Source organism: Lepisma saccharinum, chromosome 15 (genome assembly GCF_977018435.1).
Source record: "Lepisma saccharinum chromosome 15, izLepSacc3.1, whole genome shotgun sequence".
In the NCBI taxonomy this organism is placed as follows: Eukaryota; Metazoa; Arthropoda; class Insecta; order Zygentoma; family Lepismatidae; genus Lepisma; species Lepisma saccharinum.
The window spans coordinates 2,539,251-2,558,450 of record NC_139243.1 but is presented as its reverse complement, the minus strand read 5'-3'; the positions used below and the strand labels follow the sequence as shown (position 1 = coordinate 2,558,450).

The window sequence follows — 19,200 nt, the reverse complement described above, 5'->3', positions numbered from 1 at the left end:
TAGGTTCAGTCCCAATTAGCCTATCTGTTCATGAGGTGGACTTGAAACAATTCAAATTTAAACTGTTGAGATTGCATCTATAAATGCAGTGATGGTGCCAGAATAAAAAAATGAGTATGGAGAATATTTTCCGGTCAATGAGTCACATTTAATATACACCTAAAACGACATACAAAAGTGGACTGTTTTTCTTGTTTGCTGGGGAGGTGGACATTGCATTGAGGCATAAAGGCATCATAAAGAACAACAATGATGTGGAAATTTCCTCAATTTTTAAAAATGTTTTGTTGTTCACTATGTTCTTAATCATATTGTAGATTGGTGTGTATTATTCACTATTACATGAAATAAACAATGTTAAATTGTATAAAGTTAAATTTAACACTACTTACGTTTTTAACGCGGCACTATGTTCAGTTCTTAGGAAAATATTTACGAACCTGATGAAGGGGGCAGTAGGACCCTGAAACGTTTCAAAAAAGCTTCATACTCACTCACGTAAGTAGTGTTAAAAATTTAACTATATACAATTTAACTATTTTCCTGTAGTTTACGGTTATTACAAGCATAAGAAAACAGTTTTTTCTTTGTGACGTTTCAGGAGAACACACACTCCTTTCATCAGACATTTATTTTCATTTTGACTAAAGATACAGTTATAACAATGGTTAGTAATTTTTAAACAAAAAGAATCCGTTATATAATGGATGTTGTCAATGTTACATTGTTGTAATATAGCAACTTAACTGTGAAAAAAACAGTCTATTTTATTTTTATTTTAGAATTTTTTAAATTATGAATCCCATAGATCATCAGGTAATTCAAATTCATCATTGTTTTCACAAAGTCTCTTGATGTTTTCTGTTACATTAAATTTTAAAGATGGTGGCTTACTCCATTTGTGAAAAAGAAAACTCCACACTGGATCTATGTTACCATTTTCATTATTTAATTTATTCCAGTGTTCTTCTGCAATGAACGAGGCTTCCCAGACATTCAACTCTGTGTTTCCCGTTAATCTTTTTAAAACCCTTCTCTTTTTAATCAAATGTTTCTCTTCGATGATATGAGTTGACAAACCTGTTCTTGGGTTTAGATTTATAATGTCCAAATCATGTTCGTGCCATCTTATTGCCATTTTCCTTGCTGTTTGTCCCACATTTTCTTTAGTCAAAATGAAAATAAATGTCTGATGAAAGGAGCGTGTGTTCTCCTGAAACGTCACAAAGAAAAAACTGTTTTCTTATGCTTGTAATAACCGTAAACTACAGGAAAATAATTCTATCATGCAAACAATGCGTACATACAAGAAAAAAATACAATTTAACGTTTTTTATTTCTATGTTCTTAAGATAAGTTAAGAACATGTGGGTTATAGCTTATTGCCAAGACAGCATTTAGTGCAGCAAACAGTTCTACCTACTTCTATTTGGTTGTGGACAGATTCGTTAGAATCTGAGCTCAATGTCCCCGATGTGGAGCCTAATCTCTTCATGCTGTTGGCACGCCTGACTATAGTCGCAACAGTTCGGCAGTACAAAGCTTTGGCGAGGGCATCACGGGTCATATTTGACTGTAAAAAAAAAATATTATAAACATAAAGTACTACACACAAGACACATCACTTAACAAAACTTTATAAGTATGGAATATGTTCTAGCTGGTGCGGAAAAAAATCATTATGGAATATTATTTTGGAAATGTACTTTTATTAAATACGAAAATTAATAGTTCTCTTCGGGACATTTTGATAGAAGTAATCATTACAATAATGACAAATAGATCTTGATAAAGTAGGGTCACTACCAGTCAAGAATGTCAAGAAATTATGCCTGAAATCAAGAATTTTTGCTATTTTTTACAGTGAACTTATATTGTTATATACCTGTACTGGGATTTGATACAATTGAATATTTGGAAATCAAAAATGGTATTAGGTTGTGGTTAAGATTGGTTCATCTTGTTTCCTAAGAAGAACATTCTTGTACAGTAAAACCTCGTTAATCCGGACTCCGATAAGCTGGACTTCGCTTAATCCGGACAGGGAAACAAAATAGCAGAATGCAAGGTTTAAAATGTGGCTACAAGTCAACAAGAGAACTTACCAAAGAAAAGGCAGTCAACCACTGATGAAATTCTGTTTCCCGCAGACTTTGTACTGTACTGTATAGTGTATTTAGGCCTATGCCCTTTAAACACACCATAATAAACATTGTAGATATAATAAACATGTTTTGCTGCTATAAATGGAGTTTTAATGCACTTTCTACTGTTGTTTTAGGTTATTCAGTTAATCCGGACTTTCGTTAAACTGGTCAACTTATCCCCCCCCCATTAGTCTGGATTAACGAGGTTTTACTGTATTCGTCACGTTTTGTAAAAATACTCAATAAAGTAATATGGCCAGGATGAAGTTTCAAGCATTAATTTTTACTTGAATTAATAATTAAAGCAAGTCTAAATCTCTAGTTAAGTACGGCTTCAGTTTTCATCTTAACCGGCCTTGTGATAGGGGTTTTTCATTGAATAAAAATATATATTTTCTTAATTTCGAACTATATCTAAGTAGGGAGTGATTAGATAAATGTTAAGAAAAAGGAAAGAATTTTGGTAGACATCTTGTAAAGCTGAAGCAAAGTTGTGCGTAACCATGAGCAGGGAAAGAACTGCCTGACAAGAAATGAACTGTGCCATCTACTTACAGCTGCATGCATCTCATTGGATGCCAAATGCCAGCAGAAATAGGCAAGACTTTGCATTCAACAAAGTCAATCAATTTGGTGTTTTCTGCTACTCTATCTCGCCTTGTAGCTCATTTATGTAGTATCAATATCATGAAATAGTTAGGTAAGACTATTCAATTTGCTGCAACAAAAGATGATTTTCAGCCATTAAAAATAGGACACTGCACTACTACGGCAGTAGTAATAGTAATAGTATGAAGGAGGGTCAAATTAAAACCTGAAAAGTCCAACAAAAGTTATACAGCAGACTGTGTACAGATCAAATTTACATGAAGTAACAACTGTTATTTATAAAATGATCTCAAGGATTCACAACTGATCAGGTGAGCTTTAAAATGCCATTTTTGCCATTTTATAGATGGTGCCTTGTTTACACACTTGCACCAATGAAGAGGAGTGGTCTCTTGCCCTCTGTCAGACTAAAACTTACAGAAATTTCTCGGTAAATGAAAATTAAATATTTCTGTCCATGCTTGCCACACCAGCAAGTTTACTAATGGAGGAGAAAGTTCGACAATGGCCTCAGTTCGCAGGCAGATGGGTGGAAAGGCATTCGCAGTGGTTCACAAGTGACTGCACTGGACACCAAAGACTTATTCTTCTTGAGGTATACAGCCACTAACTCAAACTTGAAAATATTGTAGAGATATGGAGACCATTAAACCGAGAAAACCTCGTCATGTTAATATTCACACTTGTTTATTTCCTGAACTTGTCCGACCAGCGAGTGATCCCAAGAATGCGCTAACTTGTAACTTCCGTAAAACAAGGAACTGGAAAGGCAAACGCGTGGATCTAAACAGGATCTACCGCGTTTGAAAGGTTTAACAACCTTTCGACGCCTAGAATGATAAAAGCAAGCTCCGTCCCGGAGCTCGCTCTTTTTGATTCTGACACTCATCGACGCAACATGGATAACTAGTCCGATTACTCTACAACACGTTACACTGCTAACTACGACGATGGAAGACGGAGTTACCGCTGCCTAGCATGCTACAAGGCGCAAGGGATCGCTTGGCTTGGTGAACTGAGGGTCGCTGGATAGAACCTTGGAACTGTCACGATTCGGTCTGCGAGAAGCATCAGGACAAGACATCACACACATCTACCAGGTATGAACAAGCGTGAATAACCTTACACCAACTTTCCATATCTCTACCCTCCTAACGGAGCAGGTTCAGCCATCAAATATTATTAAGCTCTACCTAAATGTTTAAATGAAACTTCCCTGTGACCTCTCAGAGCCCAGGAAAACGGGCTTACAACATGGTGGAGGTGCTTCAGGCCCTTTTTGCAATTAAGTACCCTCCTGTACGAATTGCTTTACATTAAATTATTCTCTCCCCCCCTCCCTCCCACTTTGGGAGCATTTTTAAAGTAAATTTTTAGTAATTCCAACTCATACTCCCACAGTACGCTTAAGATGCGTCAGACCCAGTGACAATTATGTGTATTACCCTATGGACAACAACCCCTCTTTTTCTTTTATGCCGAGACCCCCCTTTTTTTCAACGAAATCTAGTTCTTCTGCATAACACGTATTCAAGCATCATACACACAGGAATGAGAACACTTGCTTATACTTATTTGACCAGCGATATATTCATGACATAAATAACTGTATGCCCATACTTTCATTTGTTCTTTGGTCAGCACGACGAACCTTCGTTTATGAATACGTCACAGATAGCGTTGCACGAACACCTAGATTCCTCCCTCGACCAAATCATAGAGTTAGCAACTGCAATCACGGCAAATCCAATAAATTCACGACCTTTATCCCCAATTCCCTCCCCTCCACTAACACGGTTAAGGTCTACTAATAGAAATTACCCTCAATTTGTCCTTGGACTAGCAACACCCGACAGAAACCGACCCCAACCCTTAGCAAGTACCCCAGCTCCCGTTTCAACTTCCTCTAACACTGTTAATAGTTCTGGTAACGTAGCTGTACAAATTTCCACCACTAACATGGCCACCCCAATCCCAACCGCGTTGTACCCGGCACCATTTAGCGGAAATGACCCTAAGCACATTGACTCATTTTTCCTTAAGTTCCAAAATGTAGCACACGCCGCAGGATGGTCGGAAGCTAAGCGTAAAGAGATGTTACCTTTATTTTTGACGGACACCGCTTTAACTTATTTTCATGACATACAGAAACGACCCAATTTTGTAGACTTGACATATACCCATATCAAAGACGAGCTAAGTACGCTATTTAAGGGATCATATTTGTCAGCAGATCCTGTACAGATAATTCTCCAGAGAAAACAAGTGGTAACCGAGCCCATTCACACCTACGTTATTGCTAAAAAGGCATTAGTCCAGCAATACTTCCCGAACGCCACTGAAGAACAAACTCTCTCCTACATCATCACGGGACTGCGAGCCAAATACATTGGCTGTTTAACCAACAAGCATTTTGCTAGAACAGAAGAATTAATTGCCCACCTACAGAATTTCGAACGCCAGCAGTCATTAATTAATTCACGTATGTTGGAAGAGAAATTGGAAATTGATCAGGCCATCGCTCAGGCGAGCTTGCCCCAGACATTCATCCCGACACCACTTCACAGCTGTTCGCATGCACAGGTCTATTCCCCCCTCCCCAGTAATTCTCACAACCCGACTCAGCACTTTGTACCATACAACCAGTGTTCATCTCCTTCTCTCCCACCATTGACACATCAAGTCCAAAGTCTACAGTCCAATCCGGCTCTCGTAAATAGTTCCCACACAGTGTATCAAGGAATGTATCATATACCGAGTTCTGATATTGCCCGCTCCGCGGCGCCACCATCCGTAGCCAGAGTAGAACACGCACCAAATGCCGCCTCTGGTGATGAAATAAACAAACTCTCGTCACAACTGTCGAGCATGTCTCTCTTTTCGAACGAACAGATGAACGCTAGTTCTCTTTTCAATCTTTGCTCAAATGTACTGGAATTTGCGAAGACAGCTAATCAAAACGCACATAACAGAGGTTTCAACAAGGGGAATAATAAGTCCTCTTCCTACAGAAATAATAATAATTCTAGAGCTAATCACAGAGGTAACTTTCGATCGAACTCAAGAGGCCAGTTCAGAAGTAATGGTAACAAGAGGTTTCAACGTCGAGATCAGGCTAATCGCGACGATGCAAATACCTCAGCCTGCAAGTTTTGTGGTCGTTATAATCATGAGAGCGACAATTGCTTTTACAAGCCACAACGAGAGAGTGGTTTAAACTAAAATCGTCTTCGACTTGCAGGGACGAAATCGAAGATAATACCAGATTAGATAAAGTTCCTATAATTGAGAGAAATGGCCTATACTTTATTAATAGTAGCATACAAGGAAAACAGGTAGATTTACTTATTGACGTGGGTTCCCAAATCTCAATTTATCCTTCCCACCTTCTCCCTACTGAAAGAAAAACATACAAGGTACAATCCACAATCCAAGGTGTGTCCGGATCGAAACTGAGTGTGTCTGAAATTGTAGTTCTTCCAATCATAATTGGAAAGCGTAAATATTCGCACCCATTTAGAATAGTAGATTCAACTAATGTCCCTCCCCTTTTAGGAAACGACTTTTTACGAACGCAGAGGTGCGAAATGTCGCTAAAAGACAATACAATAACTATTTATCATTTAGGACGTACTCCTAATTATAGTATTTTAAGATCAAAGTACAAGACTCACCAACTGTCCCATGACATATTTACCCAAATTGAAAATGTAAATGTGTATGAGGGAAAAGCTACCCTTTCAAACACAGTTCAGTTAAGTCCACGATCCAAGACTTATATCAATTTGAACATTACCACTACGACACCTAATACCCATAAGCCTGTACTTTTTACACCATCTGCTTCCCTTATGAGCCAGCATCCAGTAGTCCTTCCCAATGCTGCAGTAAACCCGCAGTCACCTGTCATTCACATACACAACCCTACGGAAACCACAATCACTTTGGAAAGTGACACAATATTAGGCGAAATATCGACATGTGAAATTTTAACTGACGTTACTTCCGTTTGGGAACATAAAAGTGAAGATGTTGCATTTTCATACTCTTGTAATGAAAATACTACAGTAAAGCAACAACTTAGTGAAAGTCAAAAGAAATTTGACCCCTCCCTTCTCACAGTTAACCCTGATATTCCCCAAGAAGAAAGAGAAAAAATCCTAAAGCTCGCATACACGTATGCAGATATTTTTCTCTGGCCAGGGGATAAATTAACTAAAACCAATGTATTGGAATATGATATCAAACTGACAGATGACACCCCAGTGTATGCCAAAACCTACCCTATTCCTTTTCATTACCGAGAACCCATGAAACAGGAAGTTCAGAAATTACTAGACCAAGGTGTTATAGAGCGCTGTGAAGGGAGTCCCTATCGACACCCAGTCTTATTAGTCAAGAAACCCAATGGGACTTACCGTTTTATCTCTGACCTCCGCGACCTTAACAGAATAATAGCTCCGATTTCCTTACAATCCCCAGACATAAAAACCATCATGACAGAGATGGCTGGAAAGAAATATTACTCAATTCTAGATATGTCCAGTGCGTTCTTTCAGGTATCATTAACAGAGCATTCTAAGGACATTACCGCCTTTTCTATTAACAATCTGGGTAGTTTTAGGTATGCTAGGTTATGCCAGGGATTGAAAACATCGCCCGGTGTAATGAACCGCGTAAGCGAACTTGCCCTTAGCGGAATAGACAGTTCAGAACTTTCTGTTTACACTGATGATATTATTATTTACAGTTCAAATCTCCCCCACATGCTTAACATATTGGACAGAGTGTTTCAAAAGTTACGAACAGCATCCCTTAAGTTATCACCCTCTAAGTGTAGGCTAGCTTTTACCGAAGTAAAAGTCCTCGGTAACTTGGTATCTCAAAAGGGAGTTAAGATTTCAGAACACATTCTTAAAGCTATTTTGGAATATCCCACCCCTACCACCAAACGCAAGCTTCGTAGTTTTCTAGGACTTGTCAATTTCATTCGACGATTTGTGCAAGGTTTTGCAGGACCAACAGAATGTTTATTCAAGCTTCTTAAAAAGAATGTTAAGTTTCAATGGACTGATGAACACCAGAAGAGCTTCGAAACACTGAAAGAAATGATCACGTCCGCCCCTATCCTCCGCCCTTATGACCCTAAATGCCCCTCATATGTATACATTGACGCGAGCGGAATTGGCATTGGAGGAGCCTTGTTACAGCCTGATGAAGAAGGAAATTTACATCCATGTGCCTATTGTTCACGAGCCTTAACAGACACAGAGAAAAGAGCTGACACATTTTCACTCGAAATTGCAGGTGCATATTATGTATTGAAAACTTTCAAATTTTTTCTTATGAATCAACATTTTGTGGTTCTCACAGACAATAAAGCCTTATCTTATCTTCGTTCAACTAAACACCATAGTTCTATTCTAGGAAGAAGAGCCCTTTATTTTCAGAATTTTGATTTCGAAATAAGGCATGTCAGCGCTAGTAAAAATGAACTTGCGGATGCACTCTCCCGTGCAAGTTTACCGCTTGACAAGACTAATCATGACAAGAAAGATGATGATGATGATGATGACTTATTCTTTCATCAAGTATTTCATGCACAAGCAGCAGATTTTGATGTTAGTTCAGAACAACGTAAAGACCCCTATTTCAGAGACATTATTGATGTATTAGAAAACAAAGATAAAGCTAGTGACCCTAAACTAGAAAAGCTTTCGTATTCTTATGTACTCAAAAATAGAGTCTTATACAGGACTAATAAAATCAAAACTGGTAATAGGGATAGACTTTGTATTCCTCATGCATTAAGAAATCAAGTTTTTGATCTTATTCATGCACACAAAATGAACGGAAGTCATCAAGGTGCACAAAAGACATATAATTTAATGCTTATGCGTTACTTTTTCCCTAATATGAAGAAATTTGTGTACGATAAGGTTAGACATTGCATCCCTTGTCAGATTTCAAAGAAACCACAAGGTTCTAAACCGCATACGCTGCAAACATTTCAACCAGCCCAAATTCCTTTCCAACGAATTCATATTGACGTATGTGGTCCTTTAGTCTCTTCAAAAACGCACAAATACAAATATTTCCTATCAGTAGTCGATAGTTGTACAAGGTACGTAATAACAGCCCCTTTGGCTAATCACGATGCACAAAACATAGCAACAGCTTTAGTTGAGAAAGTCTTTTTAGTTCATGGCATCCCGGAAACGATTTATTTAGATCGTTCAACACCCAATTCAAGTTTACTCTTACGAGAGTTAGCTAATATTACAGGCGTACAACTAAAATATGTAGATACTTGTGCCCATTTCACGAATGGATTAGTTGAAAGTTCATTTAGTTACTTGAAGAAAGCTATGAGAGTTTTTGTGTTAGAAAAGAAGGATTCATGGTGTGACTATTTAGCTAGCGCAGCGTTCAGCCACAACGTTACAATCCATTCTGGATCCCTCCAGAGCCCATATTTTACTTTATTTGGCTACAACCCAAGGATCTTAGCTGACGCAGTCCTTCCTTCGAACCCCGACAATGTTTCCCAGACGAACGCACAGAGACTTGAACTCCTGACTTCCATAACATGTATGGATTCTAGATGCCACTCCAACTCCAGGCGTGTCAAAAGCTTTTGCGTCCTCTTATAAGTACAAAGGAACTATTCTTCGCAAAGTTAATGAGAATTCCTACGAAGTAACTTTCATCGACGGCAGGAGTAAACAAAAGACTGACACTATTACTATTTCTAGACTCAAAGCCCGCTACGACTAGTGCCATAAAAACCCCACTAACATTCATTAACACGCCACTACGTTAACCTCTCTTTAGCCTCATCGCTCCGTACATTGCACATGCTAGCATCCCATGATCCAGCATTTTCTCACGCTCATCGACTCCCCTCCCCCCTCTTTCCACTTCCAGTGCTCGCACTGCATTTCTTCGTTAGAACGAACTCATTTTTATTTTTAATACAACATGGTTATTTTTATTTTTAACAAGATCAGGATTACAGAATGCTATCTCAATCGTCGGAACATTTATAATACATCTCTTGCCTAATAATTTATTTTTACTGATATTTTAATGTTATTTTATAATATGCGATTAGACGCATAGTAATAGTCAGAACATATCACTTAGTTGATTTGACTAATAAGTACTTAGTGTGTTTATGGTTCTCACTAGCAAATATTTTTTTTTCCCCATTTGCTGGTACATATACGCTCAAATGAAGAAAAAAAAAATACACAGAAATAAAGAACGAATGAACTAAGATAGAACAAGATCAATGATTTAAAGAACAAATGAACTGCGTAGAACTTGCTTGAACAATTGGCTTTTTGGCCATAGCAATTTTTTTTATTTACGCTTAGGTGTAACGCGAACTGCTTCTTTGAAAGCTGCAATGCACTAAATATGTTAGTAAAGCATATAATAAATATAGGCCTAGGCAAATGTTCCCACTCTCTCCTTTAATATTATAGTTCAAATATTGATAGCATACAACATGGTATAGCTCATATCCCATGAAATTACAATCTACTGTATTTTTCAACGAACTCATACACAAATCTATTACTTACTCTTTCTCACTTCTTTTTCAATTTTTTTTATTAGCAGCGAATCGAAGGCGCTTAAACCTTTGTCCACAAGACACGTAAAATTCTTGCAATTGCTTTTATAAATGACATTTACACATATTACAGAAGGAAATGTCTCGTAATCACTTAGTTCGTTCTATTATCGCTGAATTCTCCTTTCTTTTCTCATTTCATTCCCGGCTAAGCCGACTATTCTAACTTCCCCCCCATTCCCCCCCGGCGAACTTTCCTTACAACATGGAATTATTCCACCTACTCCCCCCCCCCCCCCCCCGTTGCCCCGGCGAACTTTTCTTCATGTAAACCTATTAATCATAAACAGGTCCCCTTAAAAACTCTACGTCAAATAAGCAACAACGCCCCTTCGCCGTCATTCAAATTAGATATTACCTCCCCTCCCCCCCAAAATAATTCACCAGTTTTAACTGAAAGTCCCTTTTCAATCGATTTTATAACCCGTCATCATTTATTGTAACCCTGCTCCACTACCTTTTGCTTTTTCCTAATTTTTCCCTTTTTTTGCGCTTGTTTCATTTTCATCACCACGGATGCTGCCGGACTCATGACGACCACCGGCCTGTACCATCGACCGAGAGACCTAGGCTCATCGCAGAGACCGGCGACGATTTTGTGGAATTCCAGCACCAACAAGGACCCGTTCCCGTCTGGACCCCATGGCTGCTTTTTCCATCTCCCGCGCCGCGACCCAGATGTGGAGCACTTTACCCAGGACGTTTGTTGACCCAAAGCGCCATCGCAAAGTTGACTTCCAGACTGCCTTCCCATGACGATCTACATCGACAAGGCCCCGCCCACTGAGTGCATTGTGCTCTTGTTTCCTGACGTCATATGATGCATATGTTATTTTTCATCGGCTAAAAGTGTTCCGGTGCTCAGCTACTTCAACTACAGTAAGGCACATGCTATTAGTACACACGCATGTTCTTTACAGTGCCAAAGTTTGTGCCCATGGGTACTACCCATATTGGAATAGAGATACGTCTCTTTCTTTTGTGTTTTTATTTTTTCTCTTTCGTCAGCTGCAAAGAATGTCCAGCCTAAGGCGGCATGCAGTTTACAGAGTTGCCATAGGTAACATACCTCAAGGCTCCGCCCAGCATCGTGTATGTTCCGCCGAGTGTACTTTGAACTCAGCAAACAGTAAATACAACCGCTTGCGGTTCCCGGCGTTTCTTCACACTGTGCTGACATGTGTTTTTTTTTTATTATTATTGTGCTGTCATCATTCAACCAAAACTAGTTCAGTATAACACTTATGTAATTATTTTTATCCATGCCTCAAGACTTAGTTAATTGTGCTCGTACTTTTTGAGTTTATAAGAGGCTATGACCTACAATTTAATTTTTTTTTTATTCTACGTGTTTTTATATTTTTTTTTCTCAACGGTGTTTGGTGCCACGATCTGATATGACTATTCTGTTGATTTCAATTTTTTTTTACGGTGATGTGATTCTTCTAGTGATTGGCTTGCTGTAGTGGTTTTCTACGAGTTTTGATATGTTAATAAATCATAATTTTTAAATATAATCTGCTCCGGACGAGGTAGTCGACCATCACAGAGTGGTTCGATTATTTCAACAAGGGGAATGTAGAGATATGGAGACCATTAAACCGAGAAAACCTCGTCATGTTAATATTCACACTTGTTTATTTCCTGAACTTGTCCGACCAGCGAGTGATCCCAAGAATGCGCTAACTTGTAACTTCCGTAAAACAAGGAACTGGAAAGGCAAACGCGTGGATCTAAACAGGATCTACCGCGTTTGAAAGGTTTAACAACCTTTCGACGCCTAGAATGATAAAAGCAAGCTCCGTCCCGGAGCTCGCTCTTTTTGATTCTGACACTCATCGACGCAACATGGATAACTAGTCCGATTACTCTACAACACGTTACACTGCTAACTACGACGATGGAAGACGGAGTTACCGCTGCCTAGCATGCTACAAGGTGCAAGGGATCGCTTGGCTTGGTGAACTGAGGGTCGCTGGATAGAACCTTGGAACTGTCACGATTCGGTCTGCGAGAAGCATCAGGACAAGACATCACACACATCTACCAGGTATGAACAAGCGTGAATAACCTTACACCAACTTTCCATATCTCTACCCTCCTAACGGAGCAGGTTCAGCCATCAAATATTATTAAGCTCTACCTAAATGTTTAAATGAAACTTCCCTGTGACCTCTCAGAGCCCAGGAAAACGGGCTTACAACAATATATAGATCAGCAAACATATGCAACCCTCTACACAGAAATCTACTAGATATTAAAAAAAAAGTTTACATTTGACACTCTCTCTCATACTTCTACTATGCTTCTATGTACTGGGATGTCACTGTGATTGCATCTACAGAGAAAAGAGAATCTTTCCCACCAATGACCACAATACTCACCATATTAGCATCACACATGGATTTGACAAGCTGTCCTCGAACATTGTGAGTTCTTGTCGTGAGGCCTCGGAACAATGACCCTCCTGACACACCCAACAAGCTAGCCACTGCTTTAATTTCAGCTTCACCCTTGACGTCGACTTCTAGACCTTGGCCATCCACAAATTGCACATTGCCAAGCAACAGGACGGCTGCTAAGACCCTGACTACATCGAGGAACGGAATTCCCAGAACACCTGTAAAGAATAGCAGGAATAATTGCTTGAAAATAAAATATTTGTTGGTTACTACTTTGGATAATCATGGAGATAAGGATGAAATTGATGAAGGTTTTTTGATTGACTGATTTAGTTTATTTTACTTCGCGTTTTGTGCCTCTTGGCTAATTTGCGAAGATGGGGATAAGTGATGAAATTGATGAATGGACATTCACAAACAACCAAGCCTGACCGGGATTCGAACCCAGGACCCTTGGCGTCGCAGCACGATGTGCTAACCACTCGGCCACAGGGTCGGGCAAAATTGATGAAGGGAAACACTTGATTTGTCATAGGAAATAGTCGAAAACTCCCATTTGATTAGCTGAATCTGAAAATTCTTGTTTCATATTTATCAAACATTGTGTCCGGCTTAAAAATCAACTTGAAAAATCACTTTCACTTGCAACATGGGGAGTATAGTCGGATTGGTTTTTAGTAACAGTGCGCATTCTGATGATATTGAAATTTGTGCACATCTGGTGTGTCTTAAGATGAGACTAAGAACAAGACTTCCCTCCCCCTTCATGAGATGAGACTAGATTGTGTCAAGTCTTATCTTGATATTATCCCAGGGTGCTTCAATAAAGGTGTCGTTCAGAAAAGTGTTTCAATAAAGGTATCGTTCAGAAAAGTGTGAGTTAACTACCACACTAGTTGAAAAGTACATGCAAAAACACTATGGACCTATGAAGAGAATGAATGAAGACATATTAATTAATGTAAAAGCAGGACCCTGTGGCCGATTGGTTAGGTCATCGCGCTGCAACGCTAGGGGTCCCGGGTTCGAATCCCGCTCGGGCTTGGTTGTTTGTGAATGTCCATTCATCAATTTCATCATTTCATCACTAATCCCCATCTTCGCAAATTAGCCAAAAGGCACAAAACGCGAAGTAAAATAAACTAAATCAATCAATCAATATTAATGTAAAAAAATATTAAAAATTCAAAAAGATATGGGAAAATTTGTATGGATATGACGTAGAAAGATACGGAAACTGGATCCAAATGAAGAAGAAAGGAAGAGACATACCAGGACAGTATATGATGTTGACCTGTGGAATATATACAAAACAAACAGCAACTGATGATGATGACTGAAAATAGCATATAAATATACACACCTAGACAAGCCTTCCAAGCTTGAAATCTTGCAGCATCTTCCGCTTCATCTTGTTTAGTGTCTCCACGATTGAGGTAGCGTAAATTATGTATTGAGTATCCCTCCAGGTTTAGTTTAACTGGAAAAAATAAGCAAATCGTAAGTTGTGAAATAGTTGAAATACATAAGTAAAGAATGTCGTGTTCTGTTTCTTACATTTATATTTATTATACAGGATGCCACCTGCAACACCGACTTTAACCCTAAACTACTATGGACATTGATAATCACACAACTACTATGGAAGCGCCCATCAAAACCACTGTTTTGATTTTTAACTGTGAACTAGCTGTTTTACTATTTTCTGGCATGTTTCTAGTGACTTGACATGGTTGTAGAAGACTACTGAAAGGCACTTTTCAAAAATTATTGTTTAGTTAAAGAAACGTAACATAATTTGTGCAAAGATAAAGAAATTCGATCAAAAATTGCAACAATGCCACCTTTATTGAAACTCCAATTTCTTAAAATGTCTACATTTTTATGTAGCCAGAAGAGCAGGAGTTGAAAGTAATACACAATCATTTTCTGAAATTGAAAATTAGTTATGAGCCATTTGAAGGACATTTGGCAAAAAACCTACATAACTACTATGGTATGTGTCGGACCACCTATCAAAAATAAAAATCAATGAGATTTGAACAAACAAAGGCAAGACCCTGTGATCTTGACAGTGTGTCACCAGCACCCTGACTGAAAGTAATAGAGAAGGGTTTTCTTGTAGTTGGAGGGGTGCGAGAAATAAAGTAAAAGAGAAATTCAGAGCTGTGTGAGAGATGGTCCATGGTAGTTAAGGGTTAACAGCATAGAACATTTTACTTGTTAAGAACTCAGTTCAAAGCTACGAGCCCTCAAAAAATTACATTTCCTATCCTGTATGTTTGCAGCCATTCACTGCAGATTTGTGATTGTCTCGATAGTTATATTTTGTGTTGGAAAATGATTTTCTTGTGTGATGCAGACAATTAGTGTAAAGGAGTGATAGTATATCTGAGCATAACTTAAGAAGACCATCTTTAATATAAAAATATGAAACAGGATATGCAACATACATACATGATTTTTAACGTCAGCCTCTCTACTGGCAAAATAATAATATTTCCAGAGCTTTCTACCCCATTCGCACATTTTCAGACAGAAAAAATATGTAATAGTGGCAACCATGAATTTGTGCTGCATGGTTGCATACATACAGGATAAAAATAATTGCAAGTTTCCGAAGGGTTGAAGCTTCAGAAATAATGCTTCAATGAGCAAAACTACAATAAGAAGTTGCTACATCTTGATCTCTTCTACACACTGTGAAACTTTGTTGATGTTATGTGGTGACACCCCGTATATCTTATTTTGCTTACCCCTTTCCTCCTGTGTCAGTCCCGCCAACATCTGATAAAATATGTGATAGTTCTTCTCATCAGGAAGTGGGTGAACTACCCGAGTTTGATCCAAGAAGTAACAGTGGATTTTTGTTCTATACAGGGCACCATCCGTCACCTGAACTTCAATAAAATGACCCTAAAATAAACAACAACGGTCACTTTTTTTAACAATTTTATGTGGCAAGTAATTGCAATTTTTTATGAACAAAATGAATTCAAAAGTTATGTTAACAGAAAACTATGTGGATAATATAATACTTACGATGATAATGATATCATAATTATCAGTAATAATATCTTGTAACCATGATGTTCTTAGTTCAGTTGATAGTTTGGACACATTTCAATGGTTTGGATTTATTTTCATTATTTTTTGCAACAACATTGTGGGGAGAAACTAATTTTCTGATTACATGATTATCTCTTCTTCTTCTTCTTCTTTCCCACTTTGCCTCATAGTGTCAAAATTATAAATGTTTTAAGGCAAAACTCTGATAGTTTGATACGGTATATATATAGTTGCAATGGAAAACTTATATGTTAAAATTTATAAATTTTTGTAATGGTTTTAAATTAATTCATTTTCAAAGTGGCAGTATTTTGTCACAGTGTTGTCAGCTCAGCCGTAGTTTTGATGGATTAATAACAATAACAATAGTGATGCACGTCTAGAATTAGAAATTTGTTTTCTGTACACTTGACACTTGTATCTTTTACTTCGGATCACTTGCATCTATAGTTTTCACAGGATGACTCGCATGTTAAATTTTCATTTGTCTGTTTATTAGGTTGTACTTGTATAAACAGATGTATTTAACATTCAGAACACTTCTGGATACTTACAGTTAAGTTTGTAAAGAAATACAAATATAATAATATGATGATGTAATATGGTAACATAAACCAAATACACAAAACACAGTCCTCAAAAAATCTTTCTGAAATATGTAGGATCATTGTTCTTTATCGTCCCCATGTCTTACACCATTTCCTGTCTCTCACTGATGAGCAACTATGACAATTTTTACGGGGGGGGGGGGGGGGGCAGAGAACTCAGACACAAACAGAATGATGTTAAATGTAATGTACAAACTAGTTTCATTAGACACATGTAACAAAGAACAACACTGTGAATAATACTGCTACAAACAGGCTTGTTTTGACTCTAGATGAGGAGTAGAGGTGTGGTAGAAGGCACTGCTAACACATCCTCTCCATATCAGCAACAAATCAAGCTATAACAATAAATTCAGAATTGTTATTTTTTATTGAGCCATGTGAGCGCTTGCAAGTTAAAGAGAGAGGGAAAACGGGAATGTAGATAAGGTGTTACTAGGATCCTTCTGCCGTAATTGATTGATTGATTGATTTTGTGTCTTAAGTCCACTTTATGCACAGTAAGGCTAATCGGGACTGGACCTACAGTTTAAAGTGGGATCCGAACCTCTTGTGCCTCCACCGGGTATCGAACCCAGGACCCCTTGATTACAAGGCAACGACGCTACCACTGCGCCATCGGGGAGGCCTATTTCTGCCGTAACAAGTGCAAAAACATATAACAGAAGCGTACTTCAAAGTATTTGCAATTGTTGCGAATGCAAGCCATCTGTAAGCTCTAATATTTCTAGTACAGTTTCATGTGAGAGTGTTCACATTTGCAAAATCTATTAAAAGAAAAAGCGACTGAAAAAAATACATGTTACTTACAATACGACTAGATTCAGAATTTGAGCCAGTTTTTGCACTACCAAGGGAACGGAGTACAGTGAAGGCTGCAGCAAGATGCTTGAAGGCATCTGTTTCTGGTCCTCCACCCGCAACATCGAAAAGCTGCCGCAGAAGTAACATAGACGTGTATGTTTTCCCTGAGCCACTAGTGCCTAGAAACGAAAATGAGGAAGTTAGTTACAACAATTCCTAAAAAAATTATAAGGCACCTGAACCCAGTATACCTATTTGCTGTTTCCAAGTAGTTACATGGTTAATTCAACAGATGGCCCTTGTATGTCATTTAGACTGTCCGAATGACATGATTGAACCTGTTGGCTGTACCTATACTACAGTATCTTGAGGACAAAGAAGCGAAATAGCTGGTTTTCGTGATTCTGTTTCACATGATCTAATATTGCATATGGAAGTTATTACTTCTGCATCTACCAAGTGATAGGTGTTTATATCTTTAGTACATATTACGATAGCTCATTATTTGTACTTTACAACAATGTATTTAGGCTAGACTTTAATCTAAAGTATTGTTTATAACAAAGGAAAAAAGAACACCATGTAAGGTGGACTCAATATGGCCTACATAGGAATATATCGTTATGGACATGCACAAATTTGACATTTGTTACTCGTGTTCACATGGAGTGTGTGGATCTCAATAAGGATGATAAAGGATCTTTCATTTGCCCAGACTGTGATGTGTAACCCATGGACTTCTGGTAACAAATTGTAACATGTCACTCCCGTGTTTATTAGTTTGTAAACAATGTTATTTCTTTGTGCAAATCTCATATGTCATTATGTAAATAAAATGTAAGTATATCAATATACTTATCCACCTATAAAACAATATTGTGGTACTTTCTTTTCAATTTCTGTTGCACATTTTGGTGTGAAAGAACAAAATATATATATGACTAGACTTTAATCTAAAGTACATATGTACCCAATATGGCCTAAATGTAACTTTTTTTAATAAAATCTTCCTTACATCCATGTTATTATTTGGAATTTGCTCTAAGTTTTCAGTAAACGTCCAGAAATGTTCCCTCTTTGGAATCTTGCAATTAACTAGTTTTACCTTTCTGACTTTGCACAGCATTAGAAACAATCGCAAACCTTAGGTAGGCCATAATGGGTTCAGGTACCAACCACAATAGTTTTATCACTTTCATCCAATAGTTTGTGAAGAGAATAATAGATAAATAGTGTAGTTTTCGCAAAAGATGTATTAATTCCACTTCACACAACCATTTGTGTATGTTTTTCAGAGAACAGAGTAGTGCCACCCAGAATTGATTCATTTCTACATAGACCTTCTTTCCATCTGATATTTCAATACATTTTTCTTTTGTGGTCAGCAAATAATGCATGGAATATGAACGTGAGACATATAATGCAGTGGAATCAAAAGATATACAGTTTTTAGCACATCTAACTTACCTGAGAGTATTATTGCATGAGGATATCCAGTTTCTGACTGTTGCCTCACAGCATCCTGTACAACCCGCAATAACTTGGGACTGAGAGGAACACCTCTTGTACTGGTCAGAGTTAGAGGATTTCCTACATCATTGTAAGGATTCACTGACAATAGTATAGGACCTACGTTCGTCTGAAATTATAAAAAAAAAATTGATAAGTATTCAGCAGTGTTATGATGGCAAATGTAACACTAATACCATTGACAAGATTGAAGTAAGTCCATAAACGTATTTAGCAAATTATTATATTGTTTGCAGTTATGAAAACCAGATGGACCGTTTTTCATTGTTCATCAAATAGTCCAAAATGAAATATCACAAATAATAATAATAATTTATATTTACTCATAACATAACATAACCCGTGGCTCTACAGCCCTGCAAGGACCTTGGCCCATCTCTCAAATGCCAGTC

General features: G+C 37.9%; 1 protein-coding gene across 4 annotated transcripts in view; it reads right to left on the bottom strand.

The window, feature by feature from the left end:
• Positions 1–19,200, bottom strand: part of dachs (unconventional myosin-IXb-like dachs) — a 349,926-nt gene that overhangs the window by 16,757 nt on the left and 313,969 nt on the right. For all 4 annotated transcript variants that reach the window (XM_083136514.1, XM_083136515.1, XM_083136517.1 and 1 more), the window contains 6 exons: positions 18,746–18,917; positions 17,285–17,457; positions 15,554–15,713; positions 14,161–14,277; positions 12,780–13,015; positions 1,424–1,573 (listed from right to left, as the gene is read on the bottom strand). In XM_083136514.1, the coding sequence (XP_082992640.1) occupies positions 1,424–1,573; positions 12,780–13,015; positions 14,161–14,277; positions 15,554–15,713; positions 17,285–17,457; positions 18,746–18,917 (1,008 nt within the window). The remainder of the gene's footprint in view (positions 1–1,423; positions 1,574–12,779; positions 13,016–14,160; positions 14,278–15,553; positions 15,714–17,284; positions 17,458–18,745; positions 18,918–19,200) is intronic.